The sequence below is a fragment of the Oncorhynchus masou genome, chromosome 23, assembly GCF_036934945.1.
Source record: "Oncorhynchus masou masou isolate Uvic2021 chromosome 23, UVic_Omas_1.1, whole genome shotgun sequence".
NCBI lineage: Eukaryota > Metazoa > Chordata > Actinopteri > Salmoniformes > Salmonidae > Oncorhynchus > Oncorhynchus masou.
In genome coordinates this window covers 57,368,696-57,385,465 of record NC_088234.1, presented here as the reverse complement: position 1 = coordinate 57,385,465, position 16,770 = coordinate 57,368,696, and the positions used below count along the sequence as shown (strand labels likewise).

Genomic DNA, 16,770 nt, shown 5'->3' with positions numbered 1-16,770 from the left:
GTTTTGCATTGTTGCCAAAAAGTTCAATTTTGGTTTCATCTGACCAGAGCACCTTCTTCCATATTTTTTTTGTGTCTCCCAGGTTGTTTGTGGCAAACTTTAAACAACACTTTTTATGGATATCTTTAAGAAATGGCTTTCTTCTTGCCACTTCCATAAAGGCCAGATTTGTGCAATATACGACTGATTGTTGTCCTATGGACAGAGTCTCCCACCTCAGCTGTAGATCTCTGCAGTTCATCCAGAGTGATCATGGGCCTCTTGGCTGCATCTCTGATCAGTCTTCTCCTTGTATGAGCTGAAAGTTTAGAGGGACGGCCAGGTCTTGGTAGATTTGCAGTGGTCTGATACTCCTTCCATTTCAATATTATCGCTTGCACAGTGCTCCTTGGGATGTTTAAAGCTTGGGAAATCTTTTTGTATCCAAATCCGGCTTTAAACTTCTTCACAACAGTATCTCAGACCTGCCTGGTGTGTTCCTTGTTCTTCATGATGCTCTCTGCACTTTTAACGGACCTCTGAGACTATCACAGTGCAGGTGCATTTATACGGAGACTTGATTACACACAGGTGGATTGTATTTATCATCATTAGTCATTTAGGTCAACATTGGATCACCCAGAGATCCTCACTGAACTTCTGGAGAGAGTTTGCTGCACTGAAAGTAAAGGGGCTGAATAATTTTGCACGCCCAATTTTTCAGTTTTTGATTTGTTAAAAAAGTTTGAAATATCCAATAAATGTCGTTCCACTTCATAATTGTGTCACACTTGTTGTTGATTCTTCACAAAAAAAATACAGTTTTATATCTTTATGTTTGAAGCCTGAAATGTGGCAAAAGGTCGCAAAGTTCAAGGGGGCCGAATACTTTCGCAAGACACTGTACATAAAACACAGGGAAGTCACATTTTTGACTGCACTGCGCCTTTAATAACAGAATATGGCTGTTCTGTTGTCAATGTATCTTTCTAGACGGTTTTATTTCCTCTGGAGTCTATTGGGAACGTATGCTAATGCATGCTATTTGTTTCTTTTGTGCCTACCCACACATATATTGATATAGATTTTTATCTGCAAGCTATCGGTTACCAGGATTTCACAAAATGGCTGCCTGCGCTGGGGGGGTGGGGTGGTGGAGTAAGTGATAGTATCACACACACACACATACCTCTACTCCCTTCAACCCTCTACTCATTGTCAAATGATACAATTGCTCTAGCGTCTCGCAGTCTGTTTATAAATCAATTGTGACCAAGGCTGCCCTTTTCTTCCTCTGTGGAGGTGCTATGCTTTATGATGGCTCACCCCTCGCTTCATGATGGCTCACCCCTCGCTTCATGATGGCTCATCCCTCGCCTCATGATGGCTCATCCCTCGCTTCATGATGGCTCACCCCTCGCTTCATGATGGCTCACCCCTCAGGCTACAGCATTCTGCTTGGGGAAGAAAATAAATGGTCCTGACGACACCTTCGCACAATACAAGTCCTAAATGCTGGTTCTAATCTGGGTGGTGTGCAGATGAAACCCGCAGGCGGATGGCGTCCCTATCTCTCCAAGATTAAAACATCCATTACACTAACACGCTCCCCGCTGTGCCAGAACAGCCACAGCCGCGACATCAACATGCAGGCCTCGCCACATATATTACGTGTTGCATAACCCCTCTCTTATTGAGATGAATACCTGGGTTGATTTCATGAAGCAGTGTTGAGGTATTTGGCTCTGTGCAAAGATTCTGATAGGTTCTTAAAAGAAGCAAAGCTACTGGACTGACTGCAGCACCCATCTGCTAAATATTAATTAGCAATTTGCTTAACATCTACATGGTGGAGTGTGTCAAGACGTTTCATCCCGCAAGCACCTGATGACAGAGCAGGATACAGGAAGCTGAGTGATGATTGACAGGGCGACAGAGTGGCAGCTTAAAAATAGGTGCAGTGTTGTTGTGGATGGCTGGTGGAAGTCTGGAAGTCCTGTTTTGGAGGATTACTGGGGAGGTGAAGCGTGTCTGCTGCCATGTCTGGATCTCTTTTAAAAGCTTTACAACCATGAGTTTCTCTCTCTCTTTTTCCGAAGCAGACATTCTGCAACTCTTCCTTGTGTAGTTTTAATACCCCGAAGCTCTTTCTATTTTGCTGTCTTGTACTTGAAATAAGAAATATCATAGTCCCATTGTGTGAGAGCATGTCACATTTTCTCATGCATCCTCATTTCTTTTCTCCCTATCCAGTCTCTAGATTTCTGACAGTAATATAAATTATATAACACTTTATTAGCATCAACTTGAAAATAAATATTTTGCAAAAGTGTACAACAAAACATTCATTAGACATGATTCATTCAAAATCACATTTAAATTATAGTAACCTTTTCAATCTGGTGGCATTCATTAAATGTGTGTATTTGAAAGCCATACCTCCTTGTTAATGCTACGATGAATGTATCTGCATTGATTAGTTACCAGGTAGAAGTCAAGGATCCATATGAGTCCATGGTCCAAGTATACAAAAGTAAGATCAGCTCAGGACGAGGAACAGACTGCAAGAGTCTATCTAATGAGCTCACTATCCTGCTTCACTTAGTCAGGACTGATGCTGTTTCACTATCAAAAGGACAAAGTCAGCCCTGGCAGCAGTGGACAGGAAGAGGGTAGACAGGAAGAGGGCACAGTATTAGGCACCGTGGATGGACAGGAAGAGGGTACTGTAGACAGGAAGAGGGCACAGTATTAGGAACCATAGATGTAATGTAAAAAGAATGAGAAAGCCATAGAAGATCTGCAGGAAATTCTTGAAGGTCACTTTCTTGCTGTTCAGAAACTGTTTTGAAAGGGTCCTTGAAGTCAAGAAACTTCAAGTGCTCTCTTTAATAGTGACTTTAGTAGACCTACATGTTACAGGTCTCTCATGTTGGTCATGCCAATGTGCACACTGGAGATTTTAAAAAGCCCTATGCCCTGTCTAAGCCGGGTGTTGTTGTTTTTTTTTTACCTTTATTTAACCAGGCAAGTCAGTTAAGAACAAATTCTTATTTTCAATGACGGCCTGGGAACAGTGGGTTAACTGCCTGTTCAGGGGCAGAACGACAGATTTGTACCTTGTCAGCTCAACCTTCTGGTTACTAGTCCAACGCTCTAACCACTAGGCTACCCTGCCGCCCCGGCTACCGTGCCGTGTGGGGGTTCTACTAAGCTAACGTATGGAATTGTTTTAAGAAGGTCATACCAAGGATCATTTAGTTATTTGATTTGGAATTTGAAACATTGAATTTGGGCTTACTGCTATTATCCCATACAAACGCATTGAATAACAGATTCACTACATGGAAAAACAGATCATCCCCCCCAAAAAGCTAAAGGAAGTTTGTTCTTAATTGTCCATCCTATATCTGAGAGATATTAGAAAGATGTTTAAGTGTTTACACATATTTAACTGCTCATTTTTGGCACTAAACTATCTCCATATATACTTCCATAAATGTGTTTAACTGGTACCAGGGTAACCAGTAACCAGTAACAACTGGGACCTTCAGACGAGTCTTGTGAGGCTTGTAGGCGTCTTTCCATAGAGGGGACATAACAATCTGGACGCTACAGACGTTTTTGTGAGAAGACAGATTTTTGGGATGTCTCACGACCTGACAAAGACTGCTCTAGCGCTGCCACCTTTCACTGCAGATGCAGAAGCACGACATCGGCAGATGGGGTGGACTGATATCACTACTTTAAACTGACAGATTTTGATTAGACTCTAGTGGGTTAAAAGATGGTTCAGAGGCATATGTAGTCTAAACATTAAGGACTCATCCAGTTCTCGGTTGAAACAACTCCAATAGCTTTCTCTGTAATTCTTGATAGTCCTGTCTGCATGTACTGTTAAATGAGCTTTGCCAACAAGTTAAACTGGTTGGATGCATGTGTGCATCTATTTAACCCTGTTTCTTACACCCATACTGCCACCATTTATATTTGAACTAGTAATATTTCAATTGTGTCAGCAAATTCATTATTGCAGCTTTATTATCTGTACTGGCTTGCAGTGTGAGGAATTACCTTTAAATGATGCTTACGCTCCAGGCTTTGGACAACAACAGTAAAATCTGAGAAATTACTTAATATCATCTTATCTTGGATTAATGCATGGTTCCTGGTGTAGTGCTGCACATGCCATTGTGGATTGTGGTACCAGAAACTTCCTTGGGTTAATCTGCTGTCTGTCCGAGAATAGTGTCCAATTATACTGACTCTGCTCCTCTACACCAATCCTTTATCAACTATCTGCACTCCTCTGAGATGTATAGCTCTACTTCTCCTTCACATCCTCTTCCATTCTCACTCATTGGCACAGTAAAATGGAAGGAGGAGTGGAATAGACAAAGAGCAGGAAGGCCGTTGAAATTCCTGTCATCATTCTTCTCTTGTCATGCAACGGTCTACCTCACGCTGTGGCGCTCAAAGGGTGAAGGTGTGTGAGCATACTGAGTCATGTATACAAGTAATATTCATCTTTAGCTGTGACTCCAAATGAACATGACCATTCCATACTGAAAATGTGTGCTTTAGCTATCTGCATAGTTAAAACGTAATTGTATTGTATGCATAAACATGCAATAGTATCTGTATAATCGATATGTGCCGTATAATCGATATGTGCCGTATAATCGATATGTGCCATGTAATCGATATGTGCCATGTAATCGATATGTGCCGTATAATCGATATGTGCCATATAATATGATCCGTGTTATAGGTTATAACCTGCACATGATTACATTTACATCTTTGTTGATTTTTCAGTATTGTAAGAGGTCCTCCCAGCCACATGAGGGAGCTGTCTGGGAGTCCAGCTTTGCCCAGTGCAACGCTACCCCTACCAACAACTCCAGAGGTCCAGGCAGAGAAAAAAAATACAGGTATGATTTCCTCACATAGAACTCAGTTGCCTGAATGATGAACACTTCTCTGTGGAAGTTCAATGTCCCTTACATTAATTCACTGAGACTCAGTGAAGAGAGAAATTGAATTAACCACATTACAGGGCAGCCTAAGATCATTTTAGATTTATTGAAAGCTTTAAACAAAGAATGAGACTAATTACAATTGGGGATAAACATGTTAATGTGCATATCTGTAACCGGGCTGAACATGCCAGTGAAGAGTCAGAGATCTGACTCCAACCACATGCCATGTTCTTTAAGAGCCAATTCTGTATTACAATGAGTTTATTTCCACATTGTAGAATACTGTGCTAATGGAAAGCTCTGTTGTGGCTTAACTCTTTATATTACATTAGCGTCCTGGAAGACCACATACTGTATATACTGTGGGCTATAGATATATAACTCTGTGGACTTACATTATCTGAAAGCCCATATGATTCAAATGTGATTCTATGTGATTTTTTTATGTGATTCTAAGTCGTGATTCTATGGGGCTTTTATGGCAACAGCCTTGGCATGTGAATCCCATGTAATGGAACAGCGAGAGCTATCTCTGGGAACAGCTAGTCCTTCGCATTACAATGAAGTCCAATCACAGTCAAGCTGATCTCTCTCACTCAGAAGCCCGATATCCATCATTAACTTCTCAGTGGTATTCCCTGCTTTCGTATTCCACTTGTATTCAGTGAGCTGCATGTGAGCTGGGACCCAGGGAATGCTATTGACTTCACATGATTTCAGGAGTAGGGAAACCACACTCACTCATATATCATTGTGAATTTCCCCAGCCACCAACCTGCCTGCATAATTACAAAGACATTATGGTGGCTATAGAGATACACCTTTCCTTGTCAGAGAGAGAGTGTGTGTGTGTGTGTGTGTGTGTGTGTGTGTGTGTGTGTGTGTGTGTGTGTGTGTGTGCGTGCGTGCGTGCGTGCGTGCGTGCGTGTTTGCATTGCGCCAGTGTTTGTTTGTTGGGATTACAGATAACCAAATCCTTTTGTGTCTGTTTGGCTTAATCCACACCCGCCTTCTTTCTTAAATGTTAAGCTCCGACAACAATTTGATTCCCCCTCTGGTTTTGTTGGTGGCTGGATTGTAAATTGTTTGCTTACAGTCCTTGCCCTTGCCATAAGTGATGTCTATAGGATCATGTCAGTTTGTATGATTGCACTTATGCTGGCTTAGGGACGATTTGGATAAAGTTTTCAGCAAATTAAAGTGAAGATATGTTTCCAAAATAGCTCTTGAGTGGATTTTGTGTCGAGGGAACCCTTGAACTGTAGTTACCATGGTGCTCTAGAAGCAGCCTTAGTGGAAAGCGCCTGTAAATATTTTGTAATGTGTAAGTGTTTTTAAATCTGGGTTTTTGTATCACCTGTTTTGTTTCTGAACTATGCGTTTTATTGCATATTTCTGGTGGTTTTGACCCACAGATTTGCAGATAGACTGGCAGGTCATTTTTTGTTGTTGGCTTAGCTAATTGTTTTTGTTCGAGTGATGCATCTGAACAATGCACCAGCTTTTTTGTTTCGCCTGGCTGCTGGTTCCTGATCTTTTGAAAACATAGATTGAAGAGTCACCTGAAGCTTGAGAGGAGAGGAATTGGAGTGCTGAGGTAGAGGGCTCATCATGAGGATGACTAGCTACTACTCTGAACTGTGTGTGGTGAGCATTCTGGCGCCCTGGTATGCTGAGACATCACCTGAGTGAATGCCATACACTGTAAAGGAGGTCCAGTAACTACATGACAGGCTGGTATCCAGAGTAGCCCTGTACAAGATCATCACCAGACTCTTCATCAACCATCTCCCTGACCACCTTCCTCTGATCAAGCCATGAACTGTCCCTCTCCATCTTGGAGGATGCTTGCACTCATAGACTTGGCCTCTGTTGTTTGAGATGGCTAACTATAGCTATGCTACTCATGATGATGTATTGGTTGATCTCACTAACTATAGCTATGCTACTCATGATGATGTATTGGTTGATCTCACTAACTATAGCTATGCTACTCATGATGATGTATTGGTTGATCTCACTAACTATAGCTAGGCTACTCATGATGATGTATTGGTTGATCTCACTAACTATAGCTAGGCTACTCATGATGATGTATTGGTTGATCTCACTAACTATAGCTATGCTACTCATGATGATGTATTGGTTGATCTCACTAACTATAGCTATGCTACTCATGATGATGTATTGGTTGATCTCACTAACTATAGCTAGGCTACTCATGATGATGTATTGGTTGATCTCACTAACTATAGCTATGCTACTCATGATGATGTATTGGTTGATCTCACTAACTATAGCTATGCTACTCATGATGATGTATTGGTTGATCTCACTAACTATAGCTATGCTACTCATGATGATGTATTGGTTGATCTCACTAACTATAGCTAGGCTACTCATGATGATGTATTGGTAGATCTCACTAACTATAGCTATGCTACTCATGATGATGTATTGGTTGATCTCACTAACTATAGCTAGGCTACTCATGATGATGTATTGGTTGATCTCACTAACTATAGCTATGCTACTCATGATGATGTATTGGTTGATCACACTAACTATAGCTATGCTACTTATGATGATGTATTGGTTGATCTCACTAACTATAGCTATGCTACTCATGATGATGTATTGGTTGATCTCACTAACTATAGCTAGGCTACTCATGATGATGTATTGGTTGATCTCACTAACTATAGCTATGCTACTCATGATGATGTATTGGTTGATCTCACTAACTATAGCTAGGCTACTCATGATGTTGCATAGGTTGCTTGTTTTTTTGCTTTTGAAGTGCTATAGAAATGTAAGAAATGACTGTTGTTATTATTATTGGCCATCACTTTGTTCTATCCCCACAACCTTGGCAGCTGGTTAGTTACAAGACTTATCTAGCATCAAATCAAATAGTCTTCACTTGTCTATAAGCATTTCATGTATACTGGGGTTAAACGTTCAATAAAGATATGATCTGGCACACAGAGAGAAGTTTTCAAAGTCCTCACTGCACATGACTAATCAATGACTTCCCACCCCAAAACCCAATCATGTCAACACACTGCAGAAAACCAGAAACTCACACTGCAGCAAGAAACAGGAGATGTGTTAGCAGAGGGACACAAAGGTTGTATGACAGGGGAAACTCAAGTTTAATTGACTGGAGAAATGGCCTGATTCCTTTTCTCCTAGATGGATTGGCAATCAGCCACACTTGTCCAATAGCCTGTCTTTAGCAGTTTATGTGGTCACTCTGTGTAGCGAGCACCTTGTAACTATGTGATGTTCAATTTACTGTTCAAGTTGTTCATTTTCTGGATGGGGAACTCCTAGTGCTACATCTTCTCATTCACAGCCATGTGATGGCTCACAACAGAGGGTAGCACCTCATTTGGATAGTCCCAAGTAGATGGTTTGTAGATGTTCAGTAGATGTGCAGTAGATGTTCAAAAAACTGTCAACAACATTTCAACTAACTATCCACTAACCCTAGCCCTAAACCTGACATTAACCCTTATCCTAACCCTAACATTAACCCTTATCTTAACCCTAACCGTAACCCTTATCCTAACCCTAACATTAACCCCTATTCTAACCCTAACCCTAGCCCTAAACCTAACATTAACCCTTATTCTAACATTAACCCTTATCCTAACCCTAACATTAACCCTTATTCTAACCCTAACCCTAGCCCTAAGCCTAACATTAACCCTTATCCTAACCCTAACCCTAGCCCTAAACCTAACATTAACCCTTATCCTAACCCTAACCCTAGCCCTAAACCTAACATTAACCCTTATCCTAACATTAACCCTTATTCTAACCCTAACCCTAGCCCTAATCCTAACATTAACCCTTATTCTAACCCTAACCCTAGCCCTAATCCTAACATTAACCCTTATCCTAACATTAACCCTTATTCTAACCCTAACCCTAGCCCTAATCCTAACATTAACCCTTATTCTAACCCTAACCCTAGCCCTAAACCTAACCCTAACCCTTATCCTAACCCTAACCCTTATCCTAACCCTAACCCTAACCCTTCTCCTAAGGTATCCTCGTGGTTAGAGCATTGGGCCAGTCACCGGATGTCGATTAAGGCAAACCCCCGCACCTCTTTGATTCAGAGGGATTGGGTTAAATGCGGAAGACACATTTCAGTTGAAGGCATTCAGTTGTACAACTGACGAGGTATCAACCCTAACCGTAACCGTAACCTTAGAAGGCATTTGCTTATCAATAGATACTGTGTTGACAGTGGCGATTTTAGCATGTAAATCGTGGTGGGGCAAACTCAAAACAAAACAATTAGATACATTCCAGCAAAGCCACTACACAACTAAACACTAAGCAATACATTAATTGCACTATAACAGTGACAAGCAGTGCCCACAAACTGTTGGAGACTACATAAACCTGTCCCAACAGCAGACCTTTCTTTTAAGTACAATGGAGTGAATCCTTACCTGCCTATCAGCGGAGCCTTGAGTGGCAGCGAAACAATTAATTCAGCCTCATTTACTGCCTTTATTTAAAAAACATAGCTGATATGGCTGACCATATCTTCCTGGCATATTACATCATTTATGCAGCAGCATACAAGACATTTTGGACTCACCTTGTTGTGCGGGGTGGTCCTTCATTGGCAAATTTTGTCATCAAAAAAAGAGAAAGATTTACAATTCCGAGTTGGATTACCGTTCAAAACTTATTTTCCCAGTCTGAGTGTGTTTATTCCCCACTTCCCTGTTGCAATGTGTGCGGTTAGCCACTGTCACCGATTCCTTCCAAACAACTCATTGTTGAATTAGCGATTTCCCACTTGTTGTGTAATGCTTAATTCCAATGGCCGATGAGCACCGATACAATTTATCTTCATTATTTATCTTCATATTACAAGGATTAAAAAGGATTTGCCAGTAGATTGTCTACTTGATTTATGATGTTGACTGCAAGCTAAGAGTCCAATCAAAGTGTCACGGCTGTTGAATGAAGAGGACCAGGTTGCAGCGTGGTGTGCGTACATATTCTTTTTATTAGAAAAGACACCAAACAAGACAATAAACACTACAAAACTAACCGTGAAGCTAAAGGCTATGTGCCATAAACAAAGTTAACTTCCCACAAAGACAGGTGGGAAAGGGCTACCTAAGTATGGTTCTCAATCAGAGACAACGATAGACAGCTGTCCCTGATTGAGAACCCTACCCGGCCAAAACATAGAAATACAAATAATATATTCAAATAATAACATAGAATACCCACCCCAAATCACACCCTGACCAAACCAAATAGAGACATAAAAAGGTCAGTGACACAAAGCTAATGTAGCTATAACGAAATTTGACGTCATTTTATCTGTGGCCAAAGACCTTGAGCTTTCTTGGAAGGGCACTTCTAATCTAAGTCTATGGCAGGACCCAAAGGGCTCACATTCTTGATGTCTACCCTTACTAAAGGCAGGTGACGTAGTGTCCCCATGAGTGACAGAACACTGAGCCAATAACTGTGCAATGCTCCTATCTTCTGCTGGCTTGCCCCACCACCACAGAAAGCACTGAGCTAAGCTGAAACACCTGCATTTTGGAGCTGTCTGTTTGTATGTGGCTTTACTAACTCAATGATATATATATATATATATATATATATATATATATATATATATATATATATATATATATTATTATTTTTTAATTGTGTGACATACTGTGTGACACTTTTTTTGGGGGGGAGGGGGGGTATGGGGCTCAAAACAGGTGGGGCTCTGCCCTGAATGATGTGTCACCTCTGTGTGTTGATAGTATGACCGTCTGTAGAGCATCTATTTGGGATTATCTAAATGTGTGACCAAATCGGAAAATCAAATAATCCACTTTTGATCCCTTTCCCTGTGGTTGATTTCAGAAGCGGCTCCCTGTCTCACAGTCCAGACCAGAGAAGTAGAGCCACCCATTGGTCAGTACCGCGTAGAACTCTGCCTATACCCAGGGGAAGACTAAATCCAAATGGAGGATCCAAACATTCTGGCCCCGCCTACCAACACCTCCAGGAGTTGGAGTCGTCTGAGAGAGAGGTTGAGTCATTGAGAGGGTAAGTTACACTGTCGGTTTATCAGAGACATTAGTACTGACTACATCTCAATTGTCATTCAACTTACAGTAGCAGTAATAGTGAAAATGTGGACATCATGTCCTTCACCTTGAATACTACTTCTGCAAACTCAGAATTAATGTGTTGGTAAAGTTCAAATCAAATTATCAAATCAAATTTTATTCGTCACATACACGGGTTTAGCAGATGTTATTGCGCTAAATGCTTGTGGTTCTAGTTCTGACAGCGACGTAATATCTAACATGTAATCTAACCATTTCACAACAAATACCTAATACACACAAATCTAAGGAATGGAATGAAGAATATATAAATAAATGGATGAGCAATGTCAGAGTGGTATAGACTTGGATACAGAAGATAGTATAGAATACAGTATATACATACGAGAAGAGTAATGCAAGATATGTAAACATTATTAAAGTGACTTGTGTTCAATTTATTAAAGTGGCAAATGATTTCAAGTCTGTATGTAGGCAGCAGCCTCTCTGTGCTAGTGATGGCTATTTAACACTCTGATGGCCTTGAGATAGAACCTGTTGTTCAGGTAGTTTGCCCCCGGTGATGCGTCGTGCAGACCGCACCACCCTCTGAAGAGCCCTGCTGTTATGGGCGGTGCAGTTGCCCGTACCAGGTGCTGATACAGCCCAACAGGATGCTCTCAATTGTATTTTAGGTGACAAGCCACATTTCTTTAGCCTCCTGAGGTTGAAGAGGCGCTATTGCGCCTTCTTCACCACACTGTCTGTGTGGGTGGACCATTTCAGGCTGTCAGTGATATGTATGCCGAGGAACTTAAAACGTTCCACCTTTTCCACTGCTGTCCCGTCGATGTGGATAGGGGGGTGCTCCCTCTGCTGTGTCCCAAAGACCATGATCATCTCCTATGTTTTGCTGACATTGAGTAAGAGGTTATTTTTCTGACACCACTCCCAGAGCCCTGACCTCCTCCCTGTAGGCTGACTCGTTGTTGTTGATAATCAAGCCTACTACTGTTGTGTCGTCTGCAAACTTGATGATTGAGTTGGAGGAGTGCATGGCCATACAGTCATGGGTGAACAGGGAGTACAGGAGGGGGCTGAGCACGCACCCTTGTGGGGCCCTAGTGTTGAGGATCAACGAAGTGGAGATATTGTTTCCTATATACACCACCTGGGGGCGGCTCGTCAGGGAGTCCAGGCCCAATTGCACAGGGCAGGGTTCAGACCCAAAGCCTCAAGCTTAATGATGAGCTTAGAGGATACTATGGTGTTGAATGCTGAGCTATTGTCAATTAAAACCATTCTTACATAGGTATTCCTCTTGTCCAAATGGGATAGGGCAGTGTGCAGTGTGATGGCGAGTATATCGTCGGTGGACTTATTGGGATGGTAAGCAAATTGAAGAGGGTCTAGTGTGACAGGTAAGGTGGAGGTGATCCTTGACTAGTCTCCCAAAGCAGTTCATGATGACAGAAGTGAGTGCTACGGGGCGATAGTCATTTAGTTGTTACCTTTGTTTTCTTGGGTACAGGAACAATGGTGGCCATCTTGAAGCATGTGGGGACAGCAGACTGGGGATTCGGAGTGATTGAATATGTCTGTAAACACACCATCCAGCTGGTATGTGCTTGCTCTGAGGACGCGGCTAGGGATGCCTTCTGGGCCGGCAGCTTGCGAGGGTTAACAAGTTTGTCCCCCAATAAGTTTTCCAAACGTAAAAGATTAAACAACGCTGTTTGACATAGTAACATATCACAGATAAACAGATTTTACACAATCCAACACTCCCAGAGTTTAGGTACTTATACATTCAGACTGTTTCTGTTTGCTGCAGTGGTTTCGGGGTCATTATTCTCTAACAGAGAGAGTGCACTGCAATGTCCGTTTTGAAGACGAGGAATGCTGCATAATGAGCCCAGCCTATCCCAGGCTCCAATCCCAGGCTCTTATCCCAAGAGCCTATCCCAGACACCTATAACCCAGGCTCTTATCCCAGGCTCTTATCCCAGGCACCTAACCCAGGCTCTTATCCCAGGCTACCATCCCAGGCTCTTATCCAATGTGCCTTTCCCAGGCTCCTAACCCAGGCGCCTATCCCAGGCTACCATCCCAGGCTCCTATCCCAGGCTAACATCCCAGGCTGTGTGGCCCTTCTGTCTGCCTCTGTCATCACACCTCTGACATCTTTCATCTCTGATTTATGGGTCCACCTGTAATCTTTAAACAAGAGTCACTGTCTCCAAATCCCACAGGGCGACGTCTGCTTTCTCTCCTCCACTTGCTTTAGCTCTCTCTCTCGCTCTACTTCTCTCTTTTTGTCTCTCGCCCTCTCTCTCTCTCTCGCTCCCTCTCTCCATCCTGTTTCCTTTCTAGCTACCTCCTCAAGTCTTCTCTCTCTCTCTCTAATTATAGAACTGGTTGTTTGGATGCTGATTGATTGATAGCAGAGCCTACATGTAGGCCGTCGATTTATAAACTTAATCTCTTCTGGAAAAATGTGTCCAGCCAAAATATTTCCATATGCTGCTCGGCTAGCATTTGATTTGCAACGGTTGGGGTTTGCAAACCTTGCTGTCTGCCTCTCAGACCTGTGGAACAATGTTGCAGTTTTTTTTGCAATCTCCACTGTGCATGTATATGAATGTGAAGAGAATAACAGCTTCTCTGAGCCAGGCGGATTAATTTATCATGATCATTATAATCGATATATTCAATGAAATGTCAATAGAAACAACAGTAAAACAAACATAGTTTGCTGTCTGTTGCAAATAGAATGGATATAATTAGCAACCAGCCAATTTGTCTAGCAATTTCAGAACTAACAACTGGCTTTTGCCCGGACTATATTGTATGGTGGAAGGATCAAATAAAACAAATTTACTCAATCTAATAATGTTTTTAATGAAAACATGTCATTCATCTTTTTTGTATATGTTGGCAACCATTTTATAAAGCCATAAGGCCCTCGAACCCGGGAATCATTGAGAATAACACCCTCCTAAGCCTGTTTCTCCAGCCCTTGGCTTCACCTTGGGCTTAAGAAGAATTGGCTTCCTATTTCGCAACAAAGCATCCTTCACTCATGCTGCCAAACATACCCTTGTAAAACTGACCATCCTACCAATCCTCGACTTTGGCGAAGTCATTTACAAAATAGCCTCCAATACCCTACTCAACAAATTGGATGCAGTCTATCACAGTGCAATCTGTTTTGTCACCAAAGCCCCATATACTACCCACCATTGCGACCTGTACGCTCTCGTTGGCTGGCCCTCACTTCATACTCGTCGCCAAACCCACTGGCTCCATGTCATCTACAAGACCCTGCTAGGTAAAGTCCCCCCTTATCTCAGCTCGCTGGTCACCATAGCATCTCCCACCTGTAGCACACGCTCCAGCAGGTATATCTCTAGTCACCCCAAAACCAATTCTTTCTTTGGCCGCCTCTCCTTCCAGTTCTCTGCTGCCAATGACTGGAACGAACTACAAAAATCTCTGAAACTGGAAACACTTATCTCCCTCACTGGCTTTAAGCACCAACTGTCAGAGCAGCTCACAGATTACTGCACCTGTACATAGCCCACCTATAATTTAGCCCAAACAACTACCTCTTTCCCTACTGTATTTAATTTGTTTATTTATTTTGCTCCTTTGCACCCCATTATTTTTATTTCTACTTTGCGCATTCTTCCATTGCAAATCTACCATTCCAGTGTTTTACTTGCTATATTGTATTTACTTTGCCACCATGGCCTTTTTTTGCCTTTACCTCCCTCAACTCAGCTCATTTGCTCACATCGTATATAGACTTGTTTCTACTGTATTATTGACTGTATGTTTGTTTTACTCCATGTGTAACTCTGTGTCGTTGTATGTGTCGAACTGCTTTGCTTTATCTTGGCCAGGTCGCAATTGTAAATGAGAACTTGTTCTCAACTTGAATACCTGGTTAAATAAAGGTGGAATAAAAAATAAATAAAAGAACAGCCCTTAGTCCGGAGTCATCACACAATAATTCTCGAGTTCTCATGCCTTATTGCTTAAATAAAGCCCCAGAACGTGGAATGCTGCTGCCTCGGCAAAGCTTTAGACTTAATTTCAAGAGGAGAAATTTCAGAGGCAGAATTTTTTTAGAAGTGAAAAAAGAAAGGCTCACTGCACTCTAGGTTTTACTCCTTCGCTTTGTTTTTCACAGTGCTGAGCAAAGATAAAAAATGAGGTTATGTTATGATCTCCAGTAAAATGGCGTTAGCTCAAATGGAGTGCTTGGCCTGTCGGGGGTGGATTGTATTTTTAATGACGGTCCTACGCTGCCCTTCCTCTCTCTTAGTTTGTCAGTGCGTGACGGGTGGAGGAATTCAGTGGGAAGCTGAACAGCAAGACCTTGAAACCAGGCAGGACTCACTGAAAAAGACAGACTCTGTGGGGACTCAGCCAATAAAAATATCACTATCATTGCCAATGAAATAGATAGTGTTATACTGATAGACTGAAATGTCATAACAGCATAGCAGGAACTTTTACAAAGAGGGCAGTGCTTTAGACATGTGGATAAGGTCAGTCGTGTTACAGGGAATGTTCCAGTCAACTAATTGGTTGATGTTATAAATTCTTAGAAAAAAAGGTGCTATCTAGAACCTAAAAGGGTGTCCCCATAGGAAAACCCTTTGAATAACTATTTTTGCAGGAAAAATCCTTTTGGTTGGTTCTACCTGAAAACAAAAGGGATTATCCTACGGGGACAGTGGAAGAACCCTTTTTGAACCCCTTATTCTAAGAATATAAGTCTGTCCTGTACTCTACAACTCTAGGTGCAAACCACTGTCAGGTGCTTGTAGAATAAGCAATAACAGGTGAACGGCCTAACTTTGCTGACATACCAGATGCTAGACATAGCCTCCAGCTGGCCCTGAAGGCAGGAGCACATGATTAGTTGAAAAGACTGACTGACCTATTTACAGATTTACAGACAACCAGCACATAGAGAGAGAATCCCCATTCCAGTGAGTTGCCATGGAGACACTGCGGTAAAGGGTGACATGAGAGAACACAATGAGCGAGAGCGTGTGAGAGAAAAAAAGAGTCAGAGAGGGAGGTAGAGAGAGAGAGGAGGAATGTAGAAACTACCTGTTTTGCATACAACAGTAAAAACAAATCAGTAAGAAGTGTTATCCCTCTCATTCCGTGCCTGTCAGAAAAACTTGCTGTTATCTCTCCAGAATGGCTTAGGCCTACACCAACACAGAACTCCACTTGTGTTCTATTGTAACCAGTATTTTTAGATACACCTGTCAGATTTCTCAAGGATTTCTCAAATGCACAGAGGTATAATTGAATTATGCAAATTCCTGTCTGTCATTGCGGTGAAAGTGTTGCAGACAGTGTGTGGAGATACAGTACTTCTGCATAAATCTGGTATCAAAGTACCTGCCTGAGATGTAACTTGGCTCCTTACTTCAAGGTCACTATTACTGTAATTGATTCTACTGACAAGGTCACTATTACTGTAATTGATTCTACTGACAAGGTCACTATGACTGTAATTGATTTCACTGACAAGGTCACTATTACTTTAATTGATTCCTCTGACAAGGTCACTATTACTGTAATTGATTCCTCTGACAAGGTCACTATTACTTTAATTGATTCCTCTGACAAGGTCACTATTACTTTAATTGATTCCTCTGACAAGGTCATTATTACTTAATTGATTA

The 16,770-nt window shown here is 41.8% G+C and overlaps 1 protein-coding gene across 2 annotated transcripts in view; it reads left to right on the top strand.

The window, feature by feature from the left end:
- LOC135511106 (pro-neuregulin-3, membrane-bound isoform-like) overlaps nucleotides 1–16,770 on the top strand; it is a 430,704-nt gene that overhangs the window by 403,578 nt on the left and 10,356 nt on the right. For both annotated transcript variants that reach the window (XM_064932644.1, XM_064932643.1), the window contains exons 7-8: nucleotides 4,798–4,913; nucleotides 10,869–11,054. In XM_064932644.1, the coding sequence (XP_064788716.1) occupies nucleotides 4,798–4,913; nucleotides 10,869–11,054 (302 nt within the window). The remainder of the gene's footprint in view (nucleotides 1–4,797; nucleotides 4,914–10,868; nucleotides 11,055–16,770) is intronic.